The sequence below is a fragment of the Myxocyprinus asiaticus genome, chromosome 7 (assembly GCF_019703515.2).
Source record: "Myxocyprinus asiaticus isolate MX2 ecotype Aquarium Trade chromosome 7, UBuf_Myxa_2, whole genome shotgun sequence".
In the NCBI taxonomy this organism is placed as follows: Eukaryota; Metazoa; Chordata; class Actinopteri; order Cypriniformes; family Catostomidae; genus Myxocyprinus; species Myxocyprinus asiaticus.
In genome coordinates, this window is record NC_059350.1 from 40,304,051 (window position 1) to 40,323,530 (window position 19,480).

A 19,480-nucleotide genomic window follows, 5' to 3' on the forward strand; every position below is an offset into this window, starting at 1 on the left:
ACTGTGAAGAGCCTTACACACAACACTTGCATACATTGGATAAGCCAGTAAGAATGCCAGTAAAGGTGTTTATTTGCAATGCAAATCGGAATAATGTGCAAAAATCTACCCGTGTTGATCGATTTATCCTTAAGCGGAAAGCTGTTTAAGGCGTTTACATGACCACATACGTTGTCAGCTTATGCTCGTTTGTACTGGTCGGGATTCTCAAACAAACAAACAAACAAACAAACAAACAAGCAAACAGTTCAATGTTTTGATAGAACCATATTGTTAATTCTGCACACTGAACTAGAATAGGAGAAAGTATTAGTAAACTAAAAATTATGAACTGCAACTTCTTTTATAATGCACCCATAACCAGATTCTTTCTTCTCTGTGTATTTCAGGACAGCCCTTTGATCCTACAATCAGACCGCAATGTGACGGTGAATGCACGAAATAACATTGGCCAGCTGACAGGACAGCTCACTGTGGGTGAGTGGCATTTTTAAACCAACTCTATTTTTATGGACATGTCACCTGAGTTCACACAATCTAATTTCACAGCAGGGTATTTCATTTATGGTTTTTCATACACATTTATTTTCCCTGTATTCATTCTGCTACTGCAATATTTCCATGATTTCCAGGCTGCATTGTGGGGCCAGCTGCCTGCTGGGTTTAAGACCTCCATCAATTACTACTCTATCTCAAAGAAGCCATGGGGGTTTCTGGAGATTTTTGTTGTTTTCCAGTGAATCCGCTTCCCTTGTCAGGGATTCTTTTTTTCACCCTAGGTTATGCAAGGCAGAGTGTTTATGTTTGTGTGTATTTTGAAGGAGCTACCTGCTTCTAGCTAGTTGCCACAGTAGATCAGAACATAAGCAACCACCCCTAAAACAAGTAGTTGACTAGATGCTCTCCACTACTTTATTTTTATGGACTAGTGCTGAATTTGAAAAGAGATCAAATAAAATCTTTGCTGTATATAGTAGAACAGAGAAGGCAACGGCCTCACATGTGATCTACAATTCAGGCGGTATTGTTATCAGGCAGCAAAGGAGTGCACAACTTTGGTAGTTTCCCTGCTGACATGGATGAATGTAACCAGCATGAATTTCCGTTCTGGTCCAGGCTGGTTTATGATGGTTCGGTGCTAGTCTAAACTGATGGACCAGCATGGCCAGTCTGGAAAACATGTTAACCATGAAGTCTTGCTGGGTTAGCTAATTCCGAAGCCCAGTCACAAATCTATTTACACCGATCAGCCACAACATTAAAACCACCTGCCTAATATTTTGTAGGTCCCCCTCGTGCCGCCAAAACAGCACCAACAAGCATTTCGCAATAGCATTCTGAGATGCTATTCTTCTCACTACAGTCGCAAAGTTGTGTAATTGGAACTGCAGCTCTCCACTTGTGGTCAGAAGCTTAGTTAATTGTTAGTTTGCAGTGTCGACTTTGCTGAGGCTTATATATCTGTCATTCCATACATGTCTTTCATTCTGTCAAAACTTTTGACCTCGTTTACATGCACTTATTCCAGTTTATTCCATAGATTTTGAAGAAAACTATACTCTGATACGTCATGTGATTTTGAATGCCATGTTCCTTATGCCGTTTACGGGATTATGAGAAAAGAAAGCAGTGTAACACACTGGTGTACATGTAAATGCATAAGCATAAGCGCCATCCTTATCGCTTTTTGAAAAGTGTGCATGCATTTATGTTACGGAGCATGACATAAGAGGGAAACCCCACTGTTGCAGCACAATGCCCCTGCTGCTTACACAGTGTATGTAAACGCAAATGCCAGTTTCGTGTTTCAAACAGCTTTCATGTAATAAATGGCTTTCTGGTGTCCATTTGAATGAGCTATTATAATTTGACATCCATTCAATTTTCGCAGTAGTTATTATCGAACCAACGTGGTTCGACAATGGATGTTGTGACTAGCTAGATAATTTCACCAACTATTCATCGTAATGTTGTGGTTGAGAGGTTTATGACGTTGTACAGGAAACACACCCCTAAATTGTCATTTTACCACCATGGTTGCTGCTGCAATTATGCATTTGCAGCTATAAACCACTAAGTGCCGCTATAACCATATAACGTCTGTAGACGGGAGCTGAACGCCTCAAAGCAATTTCTTTTTTTTTTTATTTAACAAAGGTACAAAAAAACATGTCCCTTTGCACCACCTGGTGGTGATTTTGCAAACAGGTTCCATATGTGACTTGTTTATTTACCAAAGCGGTACACATCAGAATCAGAATGAGCTTTATTGCCACGTATGCTTACACATACAAGGAATTTGTCTTGGTGACAGAAGCTTCCATTGCACAAACAATACAGCAACAAGACATAGATAATAAAAAATAAAAAAATAAAAAAATAAAAAAAAAATAAAAAAAAAAGTGGATAGAAAATAAAGTATATAAAGAAATACACAATAAGACTATATATATATATATATATACTTAACCAACAAGACTTCCTTGGCTAACCAGCCTCATCAAAAATATCATGCTGGTCAACCAACTTCACCAGCTAAGTGTTGCTGGTGAACAACATGGCTATGCTGGTCCACCAGCACCAAACCAGCACTAACCTTTTCAGCAGGGATACACTGTATTCATGGACAGAACTGTATGCATCTGTATTACTTAACCATTTGTATTATAGGATCTGCTTTTAGAAATTGAGTAGTCAGATTTGGAATACAGAATAGTTAGCTCTGTTCTATTTGCTGTTAAGACAACAACAGCAAGCATTTTCTGACCCGGATGGTCTTTATTATGAAAAATGCAAATATTTTATATTGCATATCAGGCTATGTGTGTCCCATGGGTGGATCTATAATAAGTACACAGAGTAAAGAGTAGAGAGTAAATTTACTTATGCACTGAGGGTGTGTTACCTATTTGTAGTAGGTAAGTTCTCGTGCCCTTTATATCCGTGTTGACATTACACACGAGTCTGCTGTGCCATTGCCCTCAGGCTAGCACTGCTCTCTCGACATTGTCAGAACATTTAGGCAATTTTATGGAAAGGATTTACTCCCAAACAGATAGCAACGTTCTACTGTATCACCTCTCACATCCTCACTTTTGTTTACTGTTTTTTTTCTACTTCTCCCATCTCTCCTGTTCTCTCTGTCCCTGAACCCACTCACTGCAAGAACATTAATCTTCAAATAGAAATTGTATGGAGTGCTGGGATCCAGAGAGCTGGGTTGTCCTATGATAGCTTTCCCCAGGTGTGCAGAGGTCTCTGTTTTTATAATATGTCCCATAAGTTCTGATGATTGATGCGCCATTGTGTTGTTGTGAGCAAGGAGTGGAGAGTACTGCGATCATGACTTTATCCTGTGTTCATAAGGGAGTCGCTTAATGTTTTAGAGCGGTAATATGTCATGGTCCTCGTGGCTTTAGGATGACCTTTTTTGGGTATGTTCACCTTGTGACCCTCCAGTATTGTGTTCATCTGGAAAACAGTGGTCAGAAAAGATCCCATGGCCATGAAAAACCTGGATATATCAGGGAATATTTGGTTGTGTTTTGCAGGACTGGAAAAGTCATGGAAATGAATACAATCTTAAAATAAGGCAGATGCAAGTTTCACTAAGTGTAAAAAGCAACAAAAAGCACCTTCTTTGCACTAAGTGCAAATAGCATTAGCTATTTGCACTCTGTAAAGGACAGTCTATAAGGAGGACACGGGAGGCAGGGTGCTCCACTCACAGGTAAGGCTTTTAATGACCACACTGATCTCATCAGCTTCACAATAATCAGTTCTTAGATTCACAATAATAGTCTCTTCAGCGTCACAATAATAATCAGCTTTACAATAATGACTTTAGGGACCCAGGCTCTCTCTCCCTTCTGCTGGCGGTGTGGCTCTTTTATGCCGCTCTCCCCGTGCACACTGTAATTAGAGACAGGTGTTAGACATAATTTAGCTCAGGTGCAAGCACCCTTACCGCTTTCTCTCTCTCCGGACAGATGCTTGACCACGCCCCCACTGCGACATATCCCCACCGCCCGACTCAGGCCAGGGAGGCATCCGGCCTGCCTACCACTCCCCTCCCATTTCGGAAAAGGAAATCGGTGGCAGCCATCTGCGCTCCCGGTCTGTGGACCACCTTGAATTTAAATGGCTGAAGAGCCAGATACCAACGGGTCATCCTCGCATTGGTGTCTTTCATGCGGTGGAGCCATTGGAGTGGGGCATGATCCGAACAGAGGGTGAAGGCCTGCCCCAAAAGGTAGTATCGGAGAGTGAGGATCGCCCACTTGGCAAGACATTCTTTTTCTACGGTGCTGTACTTAGTTTCCCTCAATGAGAGCTTGTGGCTAATGTACAGCACCGGGCGCTCCTCCCCCTCCACAACCTGCGAGAGTATGGCCCCCAGCCCTCTGTCTGAAGCGTCCATCTGTAAAAAAAAGGGAGAGAGAAATCGGGTGAATGTAAAAGCGGCCCCCCGCAAAGTGCGGCTTTAACTTGCGTGAACGCCTGCTGACACTGCTCCGTCCACTGGACCGGGTCTGGAGCTCCCTTTTTAGTGAGATCACTAAAGGGGTATGAAAGGGCGATGTCTGGCTGGAGTCATTGACCATCGATGACTCTCACTTGGTCGAAGGCGTGTTTGAGGGTTTCGTCTCACGACTGCTTCAAAGGGAAATCTCCCTCAGGGAATTCCCTAAGGGGAGGGGCTACAGCCTCTCCCCCTCTCTCGTCATTATGACTTGGAGCTGTCGAGGACGGCCCCGGTTCCGCCTCCCCTGCCAGAGTATCGCACATTTCACATCTCCCTAATTTAGTGCAGGACCCATCCGCACAAATTCCCTTCAATACATTTCTAAAATCAAGCCAATCCGTCCCCAAAATCAGCGGATAGGTGAGGCGGGAACTAACCGCGGCCTCCAATCTATGCTTTTTCCCCTGGAATTTAATCGTAAGCGTCACCACAGGATACTTGTGAATTTCTCCATGTACACACTTCAACCTCGCCATTTTAGCCATGCCCAAAGCCTCGGGTTGAACCAAGCGTTGGTGGATAGTGGTTTGATTACAACCGGTGAGTACCCCCCTTGACACTTACCAGTATCCGGTACGCTCCGGCCCAGTCGGGGGCAGCCTGCGGGAGGTCGGAGACCCGTACCTCCATCCCCAGCTCCATCAGAGGGCACTGATCCCGGAAGTGGCCCGGGTCTCCGCACCTCCAGCATGCTGGCCCAGGCACTATGCCCGCACATGAGAGGGAGAGCAGTGGGGCATCGGGGCAGGAGAAGGTGTCGCCTCCCATGCCTGGGGAGCTGGTCTCGGTGGCTGAAGTCCTCCTAGCCTGCGTGGAGCAGGAACGGGCCTTGGGGAGAGAGCAGAGCGAGAGGAGAGAGGGAAGGGGGAAAACACAGGGAGAGGGGAGAGAGAGTAGGAGGGCTCTTCCGCCCTCGGGATCGCCGCCATGTGGTCCTCCGCAAGCCGGACGGCTTCCTCCAGCGACGCCGGGCAGTGGCACTGGACCCACTCTGCTGTCCCTTTTGGCAGTTGATGTATTGACTGTTCCAGTACCACCTGGTCGATGATCCCATCGACGCCACGGTCCCTTGCTAGCAGCCATCTCCGGCAGGTGTTGCAGAGCTGTTGGGCGAAGGCAAACGGGGGGTCGGACTTCACCAGCTTGGCTTTTTCAGGTCACCATAAGCCAGAAGGCTCGTCGCCGGCAGTTGTTGAGCCACAAGTTGGGTTTCCCCGGACAACAGTGGAATAAGTCGGGCCGCCCACTGGCCGAGCGGCCAGCCCCAGATCTCGGTGGTGCGCTCGAACAGATTCAGGAACTCTTCAGGGTTATCTGCCGTCCCCATCTTCTGTAACGCAGGCAGGGGTAACGGCGTGTGGGTGTCCGGGGTTGCGGCTGGGGACACCTCTTGGCTGAGGAGGCTCCGGATCGCATGCCTGTCCTCTGCTTGAGCCCGTAGGATCTCCACAAACCGGCGATCTTGGTCTTGCCAGAGCTCAAGCAGGGTTTGCTGGTGGTTCTGATGTAGGCCAGCGAGGGATTGAAGGATCTCCACCAACTGGGAGGACTCTACGGGGCGACTTCCGTCCATCTTCAATCAAGAATTTTTTTCCCGGGTTTCGGCACCAGTGTAAAGGACAGTCAATAAGGAGGACACGGGAGGCAGGTTGCTCCACTCACAGGTAAGGCTTTTAATGACCACACTGATCTTTTCAGCTTCACAATAATCAGTTTTTAGATTCACAATAATAGTCTCTTCAGTTCACAATAATAAATTCTTAGCTTCACAATAATAGTGTTTTCAGTGTCACAGTAATAATCAGCTTCACAATAATGACTTTGGGGACCCAGGCTCTCTCTCCCGTCTGCTGGCGGTGTGGCTCTTTTATGCCTCTCTCCCCGTGCTCACTGTAATTAGAGACAGGTGTTAGACATAATTTAGCTCAGGTGCAAGCGCCCTTACCGCTTTCTTTCTCTCCGGACGGACGCTTGACCACGGCCCCGCTGCCAAACACTCAAGTGCAAATAGTGGCAGATACTCTTACATCCCTGTTTAAATACTAACATACAGTATAGTGGCATCACTGCAGCATTTGTATTGTGTTTATTTGGAGTCCCACAGACACCCAACACCAACCCCTAACCCTACCTTACAAAAATTAACCATGGTTTCACTACAGTAACCATAGTATCACCATGGTATTTTTCTAGTAAAATCATAGTAACCACAATATTAAACATGGTTACTATTAACTACTATTAACAACATGTTACTGTAGTAACACCATGGTACATCAGAACTACATAGTTTCCAACAAAACAGATGGTTACTACAATATTACTGCAGTAAAACCATGGGTAATTTTATCCAGATCAAATCCTTCTCTCAACTCCCCGACCTTCACTATGACCAAATCACTGCGAGGAATCTTTTTTATTTATTACTATAAGTAGGATTATAGGAAATATTAAGAGTATAGAGATGGGAAAAAGTATATTAAGGTATGGGATTTGAACCCAGATGTCCAGCGTGACAACACATACACATGCCATCATTACACCCTGAGCTACTACAGCTGCATTTGGGGGTGCAGTTTGTTGTAAAATCCTGTGTTTCCATCAGAATATCGGAGCGCAAATAGTCATTTAGTTATCCAATCTCTTAATCCACTAAATGTCTAACCTGTTAACCAGTTTAATGTCTCTGCCCCATAGGGCCATAGGGCCATACATTGAGGGGGACAAGTACCCCCCCCAATAATTGATATCCTTGTTGCTGTTCTGCTGCAGTCCATTATGTGCTGCTGTGTAATTGTTGTAAGTTGTTGCAGGAATAACATAAAGGTTTAAAAAAAAGTACCAACTGAAGGTAATTTCCAAGGGTGCAAAGTATTTTCCATTTTGCAAAATTTGCCATTTTGAATTGAAAATATGTCACGTACAGTACGCGATTAGGATGCCATTAAAAATTGTGAATGTGAAACATTAACGGAGCCATTTTCAGCATATTAGGCTTAAGACAAAGAGCGAATGTGTGTACATTATATTGTAAAGAAATTGAATAAATGTGGTTATCTGGTAAGTTTCTGAAGTACCTTTTTAGAAAATTCAAGTGATTTTGTCTTAGAAATCTATAACTCAAAGTAGGGACAACTTAAGGACAGAAAATAATTTTGTGCATTTTTATTTTGATGACATGTCATTTTACAGATACACCAGTCAGCCACAACATTAAAACCGCCTGCCTAATATTGTGTAGGTCTCCATCGTGCTGCCAAAACAGCACCAACCTGTATTCTGAGATGCTATTATTCTCACCACAATTGTACAGAGCGGTTATCTGAGTTACCATAGACTTTGTCAGTTTGAACCAGTCTGGCCATTCTCTGTTGACCTCTCTCATCAACAAGGCATTTCTGTCTGTAGAACTGCCACTCACTGGATGTTTTTTTGTTTTGTTTTTGGCACCATTGTGAGTAAATTCTAGAGACTGTTGTGCATGAAAATCCCAGGAGATCAGCAGTTATAGAAAGACTCAAACCAACCCATCTGGCATCAACAATCATGCCACAGTCCAAATCACTGAGATAACATTTTTTCCCCATTCTGATGGTTGATGTGAACATTAACTGAAGCTCCTGACCCATATCTGCATAATTTTATGCACCGCACTGCTGCCACATGACAGGCTGATTAGATAATTGCATGGATGATTGTTGGTGCCAGATGGGCTGGTTTGAGTATTTCTGTAACTGCTGATCTCCTGGGATTTTCATGCACAACAGTCTCTAGAATTTACTCCGAATGGTGGCAAAAAAAAAAAAAAAAAAAAAGCATCCAGTGAGTGGCAGTGCACAACTGCAGACAGAAATTACCTGTTGATGAGGGAGGTCAACAGAGAATGGCCAGACTGGTTCGAACTGACAAATTTTACTGTAACTCAGATAACCCCTCTGTACGGGTTGGCGCTGTTTTTGTGGTAGGATGGAGACCTACACAATATTAGGCAGGCGGTTTTGAAGTTGTGGCTGGTCGGTGTACATCAGTGATGGAAAGAAATTCAAATTATATTTGTCTTTTCTTTGATACAGCCAAAAAAAAAAAAAAAAGAAAAAAAAAAGAAAAGATGACTGAAACAGGCAAATTGCTAGCAATGTTTGTCTTGTATTGTGTGAATTAAAAAAATAAAAATAAACATATAATTTAAAACCAAAAATTTTGGTCGCATTTAAAAAAAAAAAAAAAAAAAAAAAATATGCATTTAAAGCCTTTATTCAGAAAATTATTGCGTTTACCGCTTTTTCTATTTTAAAGGACTAAGGACATCCGCGACCCCCCACCCTCAAAATGGTTTGGTCCTCCCCATTGTTCAAGACATAGATACGGCCGTGATCTTGAGTAGAGCTTTTATTGAGTAAAACTTGTAGGGATGCCACAGTGTGAGGGAGGGGAAAGGCGCTATGCGCAAGTGGTACACCCGGCCAGCTGTCCCGGAACTTACCCGCTCGTGCCTGCCGATACACGGGATGAGACCGGCTCAACCTGGAGATTATAGAACCTCGCAAATGTGTTGGGTGCTGCCCAGCCCGCTGCTCTGCAGATGTCTGCCAAAGGCGCCACTGGCCAGGTACCAGGAGGCCGCCACACTCCTGGTAGAGTGGGCTCGTAACCCCGCAGGGGGTGGCATATCCTGAGCCTGATATGCCACCGTGATGGCATCAATGACCCAGTGGGTGATCCTCTGTTTGGAGACAGCGCTTCCTTTCCGCTGTTCACCAAAGCAGACAAAGAGCTGCTCGGAGCTTCTGCGTGTGATACAAATAGATGCTTAAAGCTTGCACAGGACACAGCAATGCCAAGGCTGGGTCTGCTTCCTCCTGGGGCAGCGCTTGCAGGTTCACCACCTGATCCCTAAAAGGGGTCGTGGAAACCTTGGGCACATAGCCCGGTCGGGGTCTCAGGATCACGTGAGAGTAACTTGGACCGAACTCCAGGCATGATTCGCTGACAGAGAACACCTGCAGGTCCCCTACCCTCTTGATGGAAGTGAGTGCAGTCAAGAGGGCAGTCTTCAAAGAGAGTGCCTTAAGCTCAGCTGACTCCAAGGACTCAAAGGGAGCTCCCTGTAGACCCTGAAGGACTACAGAGAGGTCCAACATGGGGACGAAATGCAGTCTGGAGGGATTCAACCTCCTAGCGCCTCTCAGGAACCTGATGATCAAGTCATGCTTCCCCAAGTACTTACCATCTACTGCACCGTGATGAGCCGAAATAGCGGCTACATACACCTTCAAGATGGAGAGGGACAGCCACCCCTCCAGCCTCTCCTGCAGGAAGGAAAGCACTGATCCGACTGCACATCTCTGGGTGTCTTCGCGTCAGGAAGAACACCACTTAGCAAACAGACACCACTTCAAGGCATACAGGCGCCTCGTAGAGGGAGCCCTAGACTGAGTGATCGTGTCTACCACCGCAGGTGGTAGGCCACTTAGGTCTTCCGCGTCCCGTCCAAGGGCCAGATGTGGAGATTCCAGAGGTCTGGTCGTGGGTGCCAGATGGTGCCCCGTCCCTGAAAAAGAAGGTTCTTCCTCAGGGGAATTCGCCGGGGGGGTGCTGTCACGAGGAGCGTGACATCCAAGAAACATGTCTGTGTGGGCCTGTAGGGTGCTGTGCAAGTAGGCTCACTGGTGGAAACGCGTATTTGCGTAGTCTAGGGGGCCAGCTGTGTGCCAGCGCATCTATACCGAGGGGTGCCTCGGTCAGGGCATACCAAAGCGGGCAGTGGGAGGATCCCAGGAAGCAAACAGGTCTACCTGTGCTCAACCGAATCAACTCCAAATCAGCTGGACCACCTGAGGATGGAATCTCCACTCTCCCCTCAGGGTAACCTGATGTGACAGCACATCCACTGTGGTGTTGAGGTCGCCCAGGATGTGAGTGGCTCATAGTGACTTGAGGTGCTGCTGACTCCAGAGGAGGAGACAGCGGGCGAGTTGTGACATGCAACTGGAGCGCAGACCACCTTGACGGTTGAGGTACGCTACCGTCACTGTGTTGTACCTGGCTCCTGCCGCCCACCATAAGATTGGCCGAGGAGGGGGGAGGAGGAATCTCGTCCCCGTAGTCCACTGGAACCAATCCCATGTGGGTGTGTTTGTGCCACAGCTGGGCGCACATGGGCAGGGGGTCTGCCGCTGGAGCGCCATACCTGCCAAAATGGAACAATGGACGGTGGTCGTGACGATGGCCGTGTGCACTGGACATGTGACCCAGGAGACGAGGAAACCATTCTTTTGTCAAGCTTTTGGGTGCCGCAGCCTCCTGGGCATGTGGCAATAAAAGATTCTCCTCCCGGCCCTCCACCGGGGAAGGAGTGGTCTGTCGACCAGCTCCAGAGAAGCGGGCCTCCTCGCCCCTGGGTCGCCTGTCTCGGGGGCACTTCAAAGCCTTCCTCGGGTTCTTAGCGGCCTGCTGTGAGACGGGTGGTGTCTGCTTCCTACGGAGGGCTCCACGCCGGAGCCGGGCCACGGGGTGGGCTGCGGTGGAGCCGGTGTTGTTGCTGCAGGAGGACGCTCTTGGTGACGAGCAGACAGGGTGCGGGGTCTTAAGCCGTGCCAGGTCAGGATATGTTGTAAGGCCTCCGTCTACTTCTTCACTGCTGAGAACTGCTGGGCAAAGTCCTTGATGGTGTCGTCAAACAGGCCAACCTGGGAAATGGGGGCGTCAAGGAACCGTGCCTTGTCCGCCTCTCCTATCTCGACCAAGTTGAGCCAAAGGTTGCGCTCCTGGACCACCAGGGTGGACATCACCTGCCAGAGACAGCGCTGTGACCATCGCCTGGAGAGCGAAGTCGGTCACCGAGAGCATTTCCTGCATCAATCCCGGGTCAGAACTACCCTCGTGCTGTTCTTTTAGCTCCTTGGATTGGTGTACTTGCAGGAGAGCCATGGTGTGCAGGGCGGAGGTGGCTTGTCCAGTGGCACTGAAGGACACAGTTGTCAGGGATGACGTAAACCTACAGGCCCTGGACGGGAGCTACGGAAGTGAGCACAAGTGCACCATGAGCACCTTATCCACCTGGGGGATCAGCAAATACTCCCTGGCCACTCCACCATCGAGGGTAGTGAGAGTGGAGGAGCTGAAAGACTGGGACCGGGGAGTAAAAGTTGCCGCTGAAATGCGCCGTAAATCCAGCAGTTTTGAGGTGTGTCTTTGGAGGGAATTGAATTCATTGCACTGAATACAACCGCTTGGCTCCGAAGAGAAAATCTGAATGAGTGGTTGCATACCAGCTCCTTTTATATCCATATGTCCGGGAGATTGGCATGCAAATTCAACTCGCCAATTCTTATTGGCCTTTTTTCAAAAAAGCAGAGGTGTTTGGGGCACCCAAGAGTGACCCCTAGTGTCACTACATCGACACAACCTCAAGTGAATGACATATAGGGAACTGATAAATACCCAAAAAATAAATAGGAGGTATTTAATAAGAAACGCTCCAATCTAGGGCATGACACCCGAGCTCAGTGATGTGCTTCAATGTAACCGGATAGTTTCAAAAGTGTGTAAATTTAAGATTATTGTGGGTGTGCAACGTGTAGCATAGTTCAAAGCATCCAATAGTTGTTTCTTCTGCATCAGTTTATTAAAGCAATCCTTTGTCTGTCAAACACCCGAACATAAAGAATCGGTAACAGACTCTATAAAATTACTGTCCACAGGACATTACAAATAAACCTCTGGACTATGCATAATAATGGGAACATTGCACAGAGCAGGCAATTTAAAGTCCAATAATTACTAAAATTTACATTTATTGTTGAATGTGGTAAATTTGTATAGAAGTAAAGCTTTAAATAATGTGGACAATTTCAAAATGTATGAAACCAAATTAGATTCAAAGATTACATTTCTACAAACTTGACATGCGTGTTTAATAAAAAAAATAAAATAAATAATACAATTTCCCATTTTTTATTATTTCGGACAACCTTACACCGATCAGCCACAACATTAAAACTACTTGCTTAATATTGTGTAGGTTCCCCTTGTGCCACCAAATCAGCGCCAACTCGCATCTCACAATAGCATTCTGAGATGCTATTCTTCTCACCACAGTTGTACAGAGTGGTTATCTGAGTTACCATAGATTTTGTCAGTTTGAACCAGTTTGGCCATTCTCTGTTAACCTCTCTCATCAACAAGGCATTTCCATCCACAGAACTGCTGCTCACTGAATGTTTTGTGTTTTGGCAGTGTAGCGTGGAGGAGGGCGGGGCGGGGCCGGGCCGGAATGACGCACGTCCGGACACCAATCAGCCAATGTAAAGGGATTATAAGGGAAAGGAAGAGGCAAGAACTGGCTTGACAATATAAATTATAGTTTAATGATAAACTTAAACAAAAAGGGAACAGCATGTCATAGATTGATCTTGTAACTATTGCCCTATGCACTAGCAATCACCTAGGCTATCAAACGCCTAGTGTACCCAAACACGCTTACCAAGTATCACAAAAAAATGCAATACAGTTTGTTTTACTTATTCATTTTTGTGGAGAATCCAATTGCATTTTAAAGAAAAACAAGATTAAGATTTCTTTTTTTTTATTTGCACAGAAAATTACCTGAAAACAGCAGGAGGGATAAAAACCCTTCCAGTGACAACAGTATAACTGTGAATGTCATGGAAAAATCACAGAAATTAATTGGGTGAAAAGTGTGGAAACCCTGAAAGAACCAGGATATGGTTAAAGGTGTGCTGTCAGATCTTGCTTTCATTCTTTCTCTCCATCCCTCCATCATTTCCCCCTAACCTTGCGGTGCTCTACTGTTTTCCGCAAGGTCCCTGTGTGGATGATTGAAATCAGGGACATGAATATAATCTGTGCATGGGCTGTTCTCATGCTCCGACTCCAGCTGTGATCTCTCCTCTCGTCCAAACGCCTCCTTCGGAGAGGCCCAACAACTGAGAGGACCCTATAGGAACATAGCATCTGTTTTTCCCCCATCATCTTATTGACTTCATTTTTATAAGTGTAGATGGCATAATGAATGGCTTCTCACTTTTGAGAGAGTGGGAGATGATTTCATTAGCACTGGGTGACAGAGAGGACATGAGCGAGGATAAAAACATGCTCTGGGGGGTGGTCAAGGACTACAGGAAGAGACGTGTGATGGTAAGGACTCAGATGTGCCACGCACACATGCTCAGAAATGCAAACATCAAATGTAACTTTCTACATTCTTTCTGATAATTTTTAAAGGGGAAGTTCACCCAAAAATGAAATTTCTTTCATCATTTACTCACCCTCATACCATCCAAGATGTGTTTGACTTTCTTTCTTCTGTGGAACACAAACAAATATTTTTAGTAGAATATTTCAGCTATGTAGGTCCATACAATGCAAGTGAATGGTGGCTAGACCTTTCAAGCTCCAAAAATCACATAAAGGCAGCATAAAAGTAATCTATATGACTTCAGTGGTTAAATCTACTGTATGTACTTAGAGGCAACATGATAGGTGTGGGTGAGAGACGGATCAATATTGAAGTCATTTTTTATTATAAATCTTAACTTTCACTTTCTCATTCTGAAAGTGAAAGTGGAGATTTTTAGAAGACATACATTATTGTAATTTGGAAGAAACAAAAATATGATGCTTAACACTATCCTAAAGTCTCCAAGAAAATTTGTAGACACAGAAATTGTAATAAAGGATAATAAATGTTTTAACTGTTTGGTGCCTTTGGTTCAATTAACTGCTAAAAACATATAATTTGTCGCCACCTGCTGGGGAAAAAGCATAATTTGAAATGGTAACTGACCAAATCACTGATCGAATGAATACTCCTGCTCAACAATTCCAGTAGAATTATGTTAGGAGCCCAGACAAATTTACTGTCAGGGGGCCAGAATTCCTTGCTACTGCTCTGCTCTAAGTAATTTGTAATTAAAAAAAAAAAAAAAAAAAAAAATTATGTTGCTACTTACCACTTTACATTGACATGACACTATAAGGGTGTTGACACTGACAGCGATTTGCAGCGACAAAGTGTCATTCATTTTTCATGAGAGTTAGGGATTTGAGGTGACTTGTGGCAAAATAGCAGCAATGTGACGGTAAATGCCAAATGGGAGTGCAGATAGGGTGCTCATGTGATCTGCCTTATGGTACGGGCACTGCACTTAAATAGTAACACCTACTAGCAACCAACAGTTCAGCAACCTAGCGACCAAGTGTTGAAGTATTATTGAAACAGGAAGTTGGGGTAGGAGATATTGAAGGGCTCTTATGGTGGAATGGACATTCTCAATCTGGAGAGCATTTTATTGGGAAAAATAAGGGCAAGCACCAGACTTTCGGTCCATTTACACAAAAAAAAAAAAAAAATAAATAAATAAATAAATGATTTTGTATCTGTGTATCTGCTAAAAGTTAATGTTATAAATTTAAACACTAGCATGTAGATGACCTCAAAGCTAACACACATGGACTAAAAGCCACAAAACTCCAATTTGGATTTCATGGGGTCTTTAGCTGTTTTGGTGCATAAAGGATTTAGAGAGTTAAAGGTAAATTGAAGATCATTTAATACAGTACCTTCAATGAGAGCAGTATTTATTATTATATCAAGAGTTTTTATTTCATTGCATCCACTGCAGGGCATAGGGGAATACATTTAAAAGCAGAAATACCTGAAAATGTCAAAACTGCAGCCTCAAAGTACTCGAAACACATATGGGAGCCACCAGTAAAGAGTTCTGTGGCACCAAAAACCCAATGATTTCAGTGATTAGTTCCAAGTAATTAATCAGAGTAAGAATACATTGCAAAGGATGTGTGCATTTTGAGGACCGTTTAGAAATTAAATGTGCTGTTTTATGTTGTGTAGTTTAGCCATAATAAATTGCTAGTTTTAAATTAATATCATCATTTGCAATAACACATTGCCGCTTAGAGGCAGTGAGCTTAAACACAGCCTTCCAAGAATATGGAGAGAGAGAGAGAGAAAGTACGTAAATGCGTATGGAGATTAATGTGTATAAATGCACACATCAGTCTTCTCTGATGTGTTTGCCGATTTTGACAACAGTTTTGATTATTCGTCTCTTTACACTGTCCTCAAACCACACCCAGACACATGAAGTCACACTTACCGATTAATGCAGGTGATCAAAATTCACATGTTTCACCTTTTATTTATGATAGTCATCAAGTTTAGATACATATTTTATCTTTACTTGCTTATAATGTTTTTTCTGGCCCTTTCAGTTTTCCTTTTTTTATGCAGCAATTCTCCACAAGCCATTTTTTGTGATACAGGTACATTCAAAGGATTGAATTATTTATTTTATTAAAGGCCCTATATTTTTATGCCTTTTCACAGAAATAAAAAGAGGGACAGATATGGACATTTCTTTGGCTTGCATCAGCACAGGTTGTTTACTCAATATGGTCAAAGTGATTCAGAATCAGAAACGCTGTGTTATATCAACAGCGTTCTTTCAGAATCTTTTTGATAATAGAGCAGAATATGTATGGCACATTATTATTTTGCTGTACAGGGTATTGTAAAGAATGCTCTTGTGACCCACCTTGTCACTCAACCTTTATTTTGCAATTTAATTCTAAACCTGCAAAAGCCTTGACTGATAGGCAGTATATGCACTTTCACAATGCTTTCAGCTCAAGGTAATTTTTTAATTGAACCGACAAATTTAACCCTCATCTTCTGTTGAGATTGGCTTTATGTTCTTTATATTTGGGATCCCAGAGACCCCAAAAGCTGTATGTGTAGAACAGAATAATTAGATATCTTTTTCTTAACCTTTAAGTCAGAGGAACATATTAAAACAATTGAATTAAATCCCATTATATTACATGAATAATTAGATATTACTGAAAATTTATCCTTTCTGTTGTATCACAAAAAAAAAAAACAAAAAAAAATGTATTATTCAGAAATGTTACTGTTATATCCAGTAAAGAAAGGCTGTTTCTGTTTCTGATCAATTTGATTCCAGCAATAATAATTAAAAGTAAATAAATAAATAAGAACAAACAACTGGCAGAAATGCACTACTGTTTAAAACAATCAGAGAATGGTAGTATGTGAAAATTCTTTGCATTTATTCATGTTTTATATATGAGGACTTTGAAACCTCAAATATAAGTAATGTAACACTTTAAAGGTGGCATTTGATGTGCATTATCAAGCTAAAATGTTGTTTATAATAAGTTGTCATAAGATTTGGAGAAGTCATGAATTATCAACCTGATACTTAATTGATAGGTATGCTGAGCTATTAAAATGGCCTTGGGTTGTCTCAGACCCCAAACAGAACATGAGGGTTTAAATAACAAATGTCACGTTTTTGTTTTCTTCAGATTGTTGCATACTAATATTTCAGCCTGATCTCACAGTGAAATCTGAAAGAGCAGACCGATTTTTCTTTCGGCAAAATCGGTATACGTTGACCGGAATTTTGAAACACTGCCCCCCGTGGCCAAAGCGGTAAGTGTTGTAGGGCATATGGGCACATGTGAGCTCAATTTATGTCCAGGAGAGGTCGCCAAAAGCTAGTAGTGAAGCAAGTTGTTTTCATCTTTACAGGACGTTATACAATGAAGAGAAAAAGCGTTAGTGGAGTAAAAAAGTGATGTTAGAGGGAAAAGTGTAACCTTCAATCATGCTTATCATTGATTATTCAAATGTGGTTACTGCCTGGCTTTGAACCCTAGTCTCCCACACAGCTGATGCAACGTGCTACCAATCGCGTCAGGTGGAAAGATAGACAACTGGAAACCACTGCAAAAATGTCTGATAACAATGTTACATGTCAGCTCAGTACGTCGGCATACAGTCGCGATCCTAGGGTACTGAAACTATTGGAAACATCATGCCGACTTCATGTGTAAATATGTTGCAGCCTCAATATTTGTATTATGTATCTCTTCATTTCAACCCACCATCTGGATTTTCCACAGTAAGGTCATTTATTCTTGCCACTTCACTTTGAGAGAAAGCTTTCATTTCCTCTAACCTCAAAACAACAATTAATCATCAATCCTCAGTTTTAATGAGGGGTAAATCTGTATTAATTAATATTCAAGAGCAGGTCGTTAATATCCGTCGCATATCATTTCTCATTAAAATCACCTGAATGAGTGGAAGGAGAGGAGATTCGTGAGCTGTTGCAGTCTGCCTGGCTTTATGAAAGTGAGGATGTCTTTGCCCAAGTAATGAGTGTTTGCTCCTTATATGTACGTTCTTGGAGAACAATCACTGAAGTGATCAAGCACTCGCAACTCCAACTTTCGAGTCCTGCAAACATCTAGATAAACGTGAAGCAAACAAATATGAAGCCAACTACCAACCCCACAACCTGTATATACTAAGCCCATGCTGTACACAACAATTCAGGAAATATTTGGTGATTGAATGTGTCTGATTTTATCCAGGAATTTAAGATTTCATTTGCTCCATCTGGACCATTTTCACATTTCTACACTGTAAAAAATTGCTGTAAATTTACGGCCAAATTCCTACAGCAATCTACTGTGATTCTTAAATACAGTAGTTTGCTGTTAAAAATGTTGCATTCTGGGAGATCAAGAGCAGGCTCACTGTGAAGTGACTAGTTTTACGGTAAATAGCTGTTCTGTGCAAGGCATTAGGGGAATATGAACATTTAAAATCATGATATCATTTTGGTGAAAGCTATAGTGACATTTTGAAGTGTATATTTTAACCCCCACCCATAAACATTTTAGTTTGTGGAACATGGTTAGTGTTCATGATATTTCTGACCAACAACTCTGTTCTTTATCATCTCACATCAGCCTTCACTTGTCTGTCTAATGAGAAGTCAAATAATAAAAAAAAAATCAACCTTAGAAGCAATGTACATATTAAATGAACAATTTTGCCAGGATTGAACAGTGTATTTTTTTTTTTTTTTTTTTTTTTTTTTTGAAAAAACAAAAACAAAACAACAACCATCTGTACACAGTAAAATAACAGTATAACACTGCATTGTGGGTTATAATGGTGAAATACCAACACGCCTTTGCACTTGAATAAGTATGTATGCTTTGGCAAATGCATTTTTTTATGCAAAATAAAAAAACACGTACAAAATTATTTTTTCAGACTTAATAGAAGTCTTAGTTTAATAGTTTTGTTGTTTTGTTATCAATAGTTGTGTTTTGATTGAATTCACCATTATGATGATTAGTGATCTCTTGAGTTGGCACCTTGGACCTTCTTTATTATTATATTATGTTCTTCCAGCCAGTCAATTTATGTTTAATTAAAAGACAAGTTGTTGCACTGTGCTACTTGGAAGACAAAACCTAAGGGTAGCCTGAATGTCTGATCCTACCTTGCAAATGGCACTATATGTGGGAATAGTAATGCATTACACATAAAAACAAAAACAATATTTCAGCAAAATTATATCAGCAAATTGAGTGTTTGATCTTTTTGATGAATTTACAGCATAACTCGAGTTTGATGAAGTTACAGCATGACTCAAGCTGTTATCAAGACACACAGATATTAACTCTCGGCATACAAAACGCAACAGTGGTGACAATTAACAAACATACTTTTATGTAAATAAGTAAGAGCTGAACATTAAAATCCAAGTAACTTAGACTACAACAAAAACAACATCAAAATAAACTAGTACATATTAAAAAATCAAAGTAATTTCTTCATGCCGCAGTGCATGCTGGGAACATAGCTGTAAATTTCAGCAACAGTAGATAGTATGTAATTTGACAGCTATATGCTGCTAAATTACAGTTGAATACTGTAGCTGTAAAAACAGTATATAGCTGTTAATTTCAGCAACAGCAAGACACCGTTAATTTTACAGTAACATGCTGGCAACCCTGCTGCCAGTTCTTTACTGTTTTTTGATGGGAAAATATTTAAGAGCGTAGGTTTGGAATAGTGGCGGAGTA

General features: G+C 42.6%; 1 protein-coding gene across 1 annotated transcript in view; it reads left to right on the forward strand.

The window, feature by feature from the left end:
- Window positions 1-19,480, forward strand: part of LOC127444132 (zeta-sarcoglycan-like) — a 473,893-nt gene that overhangs the window by 362,872 nt on the left and 91,541 nt on the right. Inside the window, exon 4 of the mRNA XM_051703346.1 lies at window positions 390-477. Coding sequence (XP_051559306.1) covers window positions 390-477 — 88 coding nt within the window. The remainder of the gene's footprint in view (window positions 1-389; window positions 478-19,480) is intronic.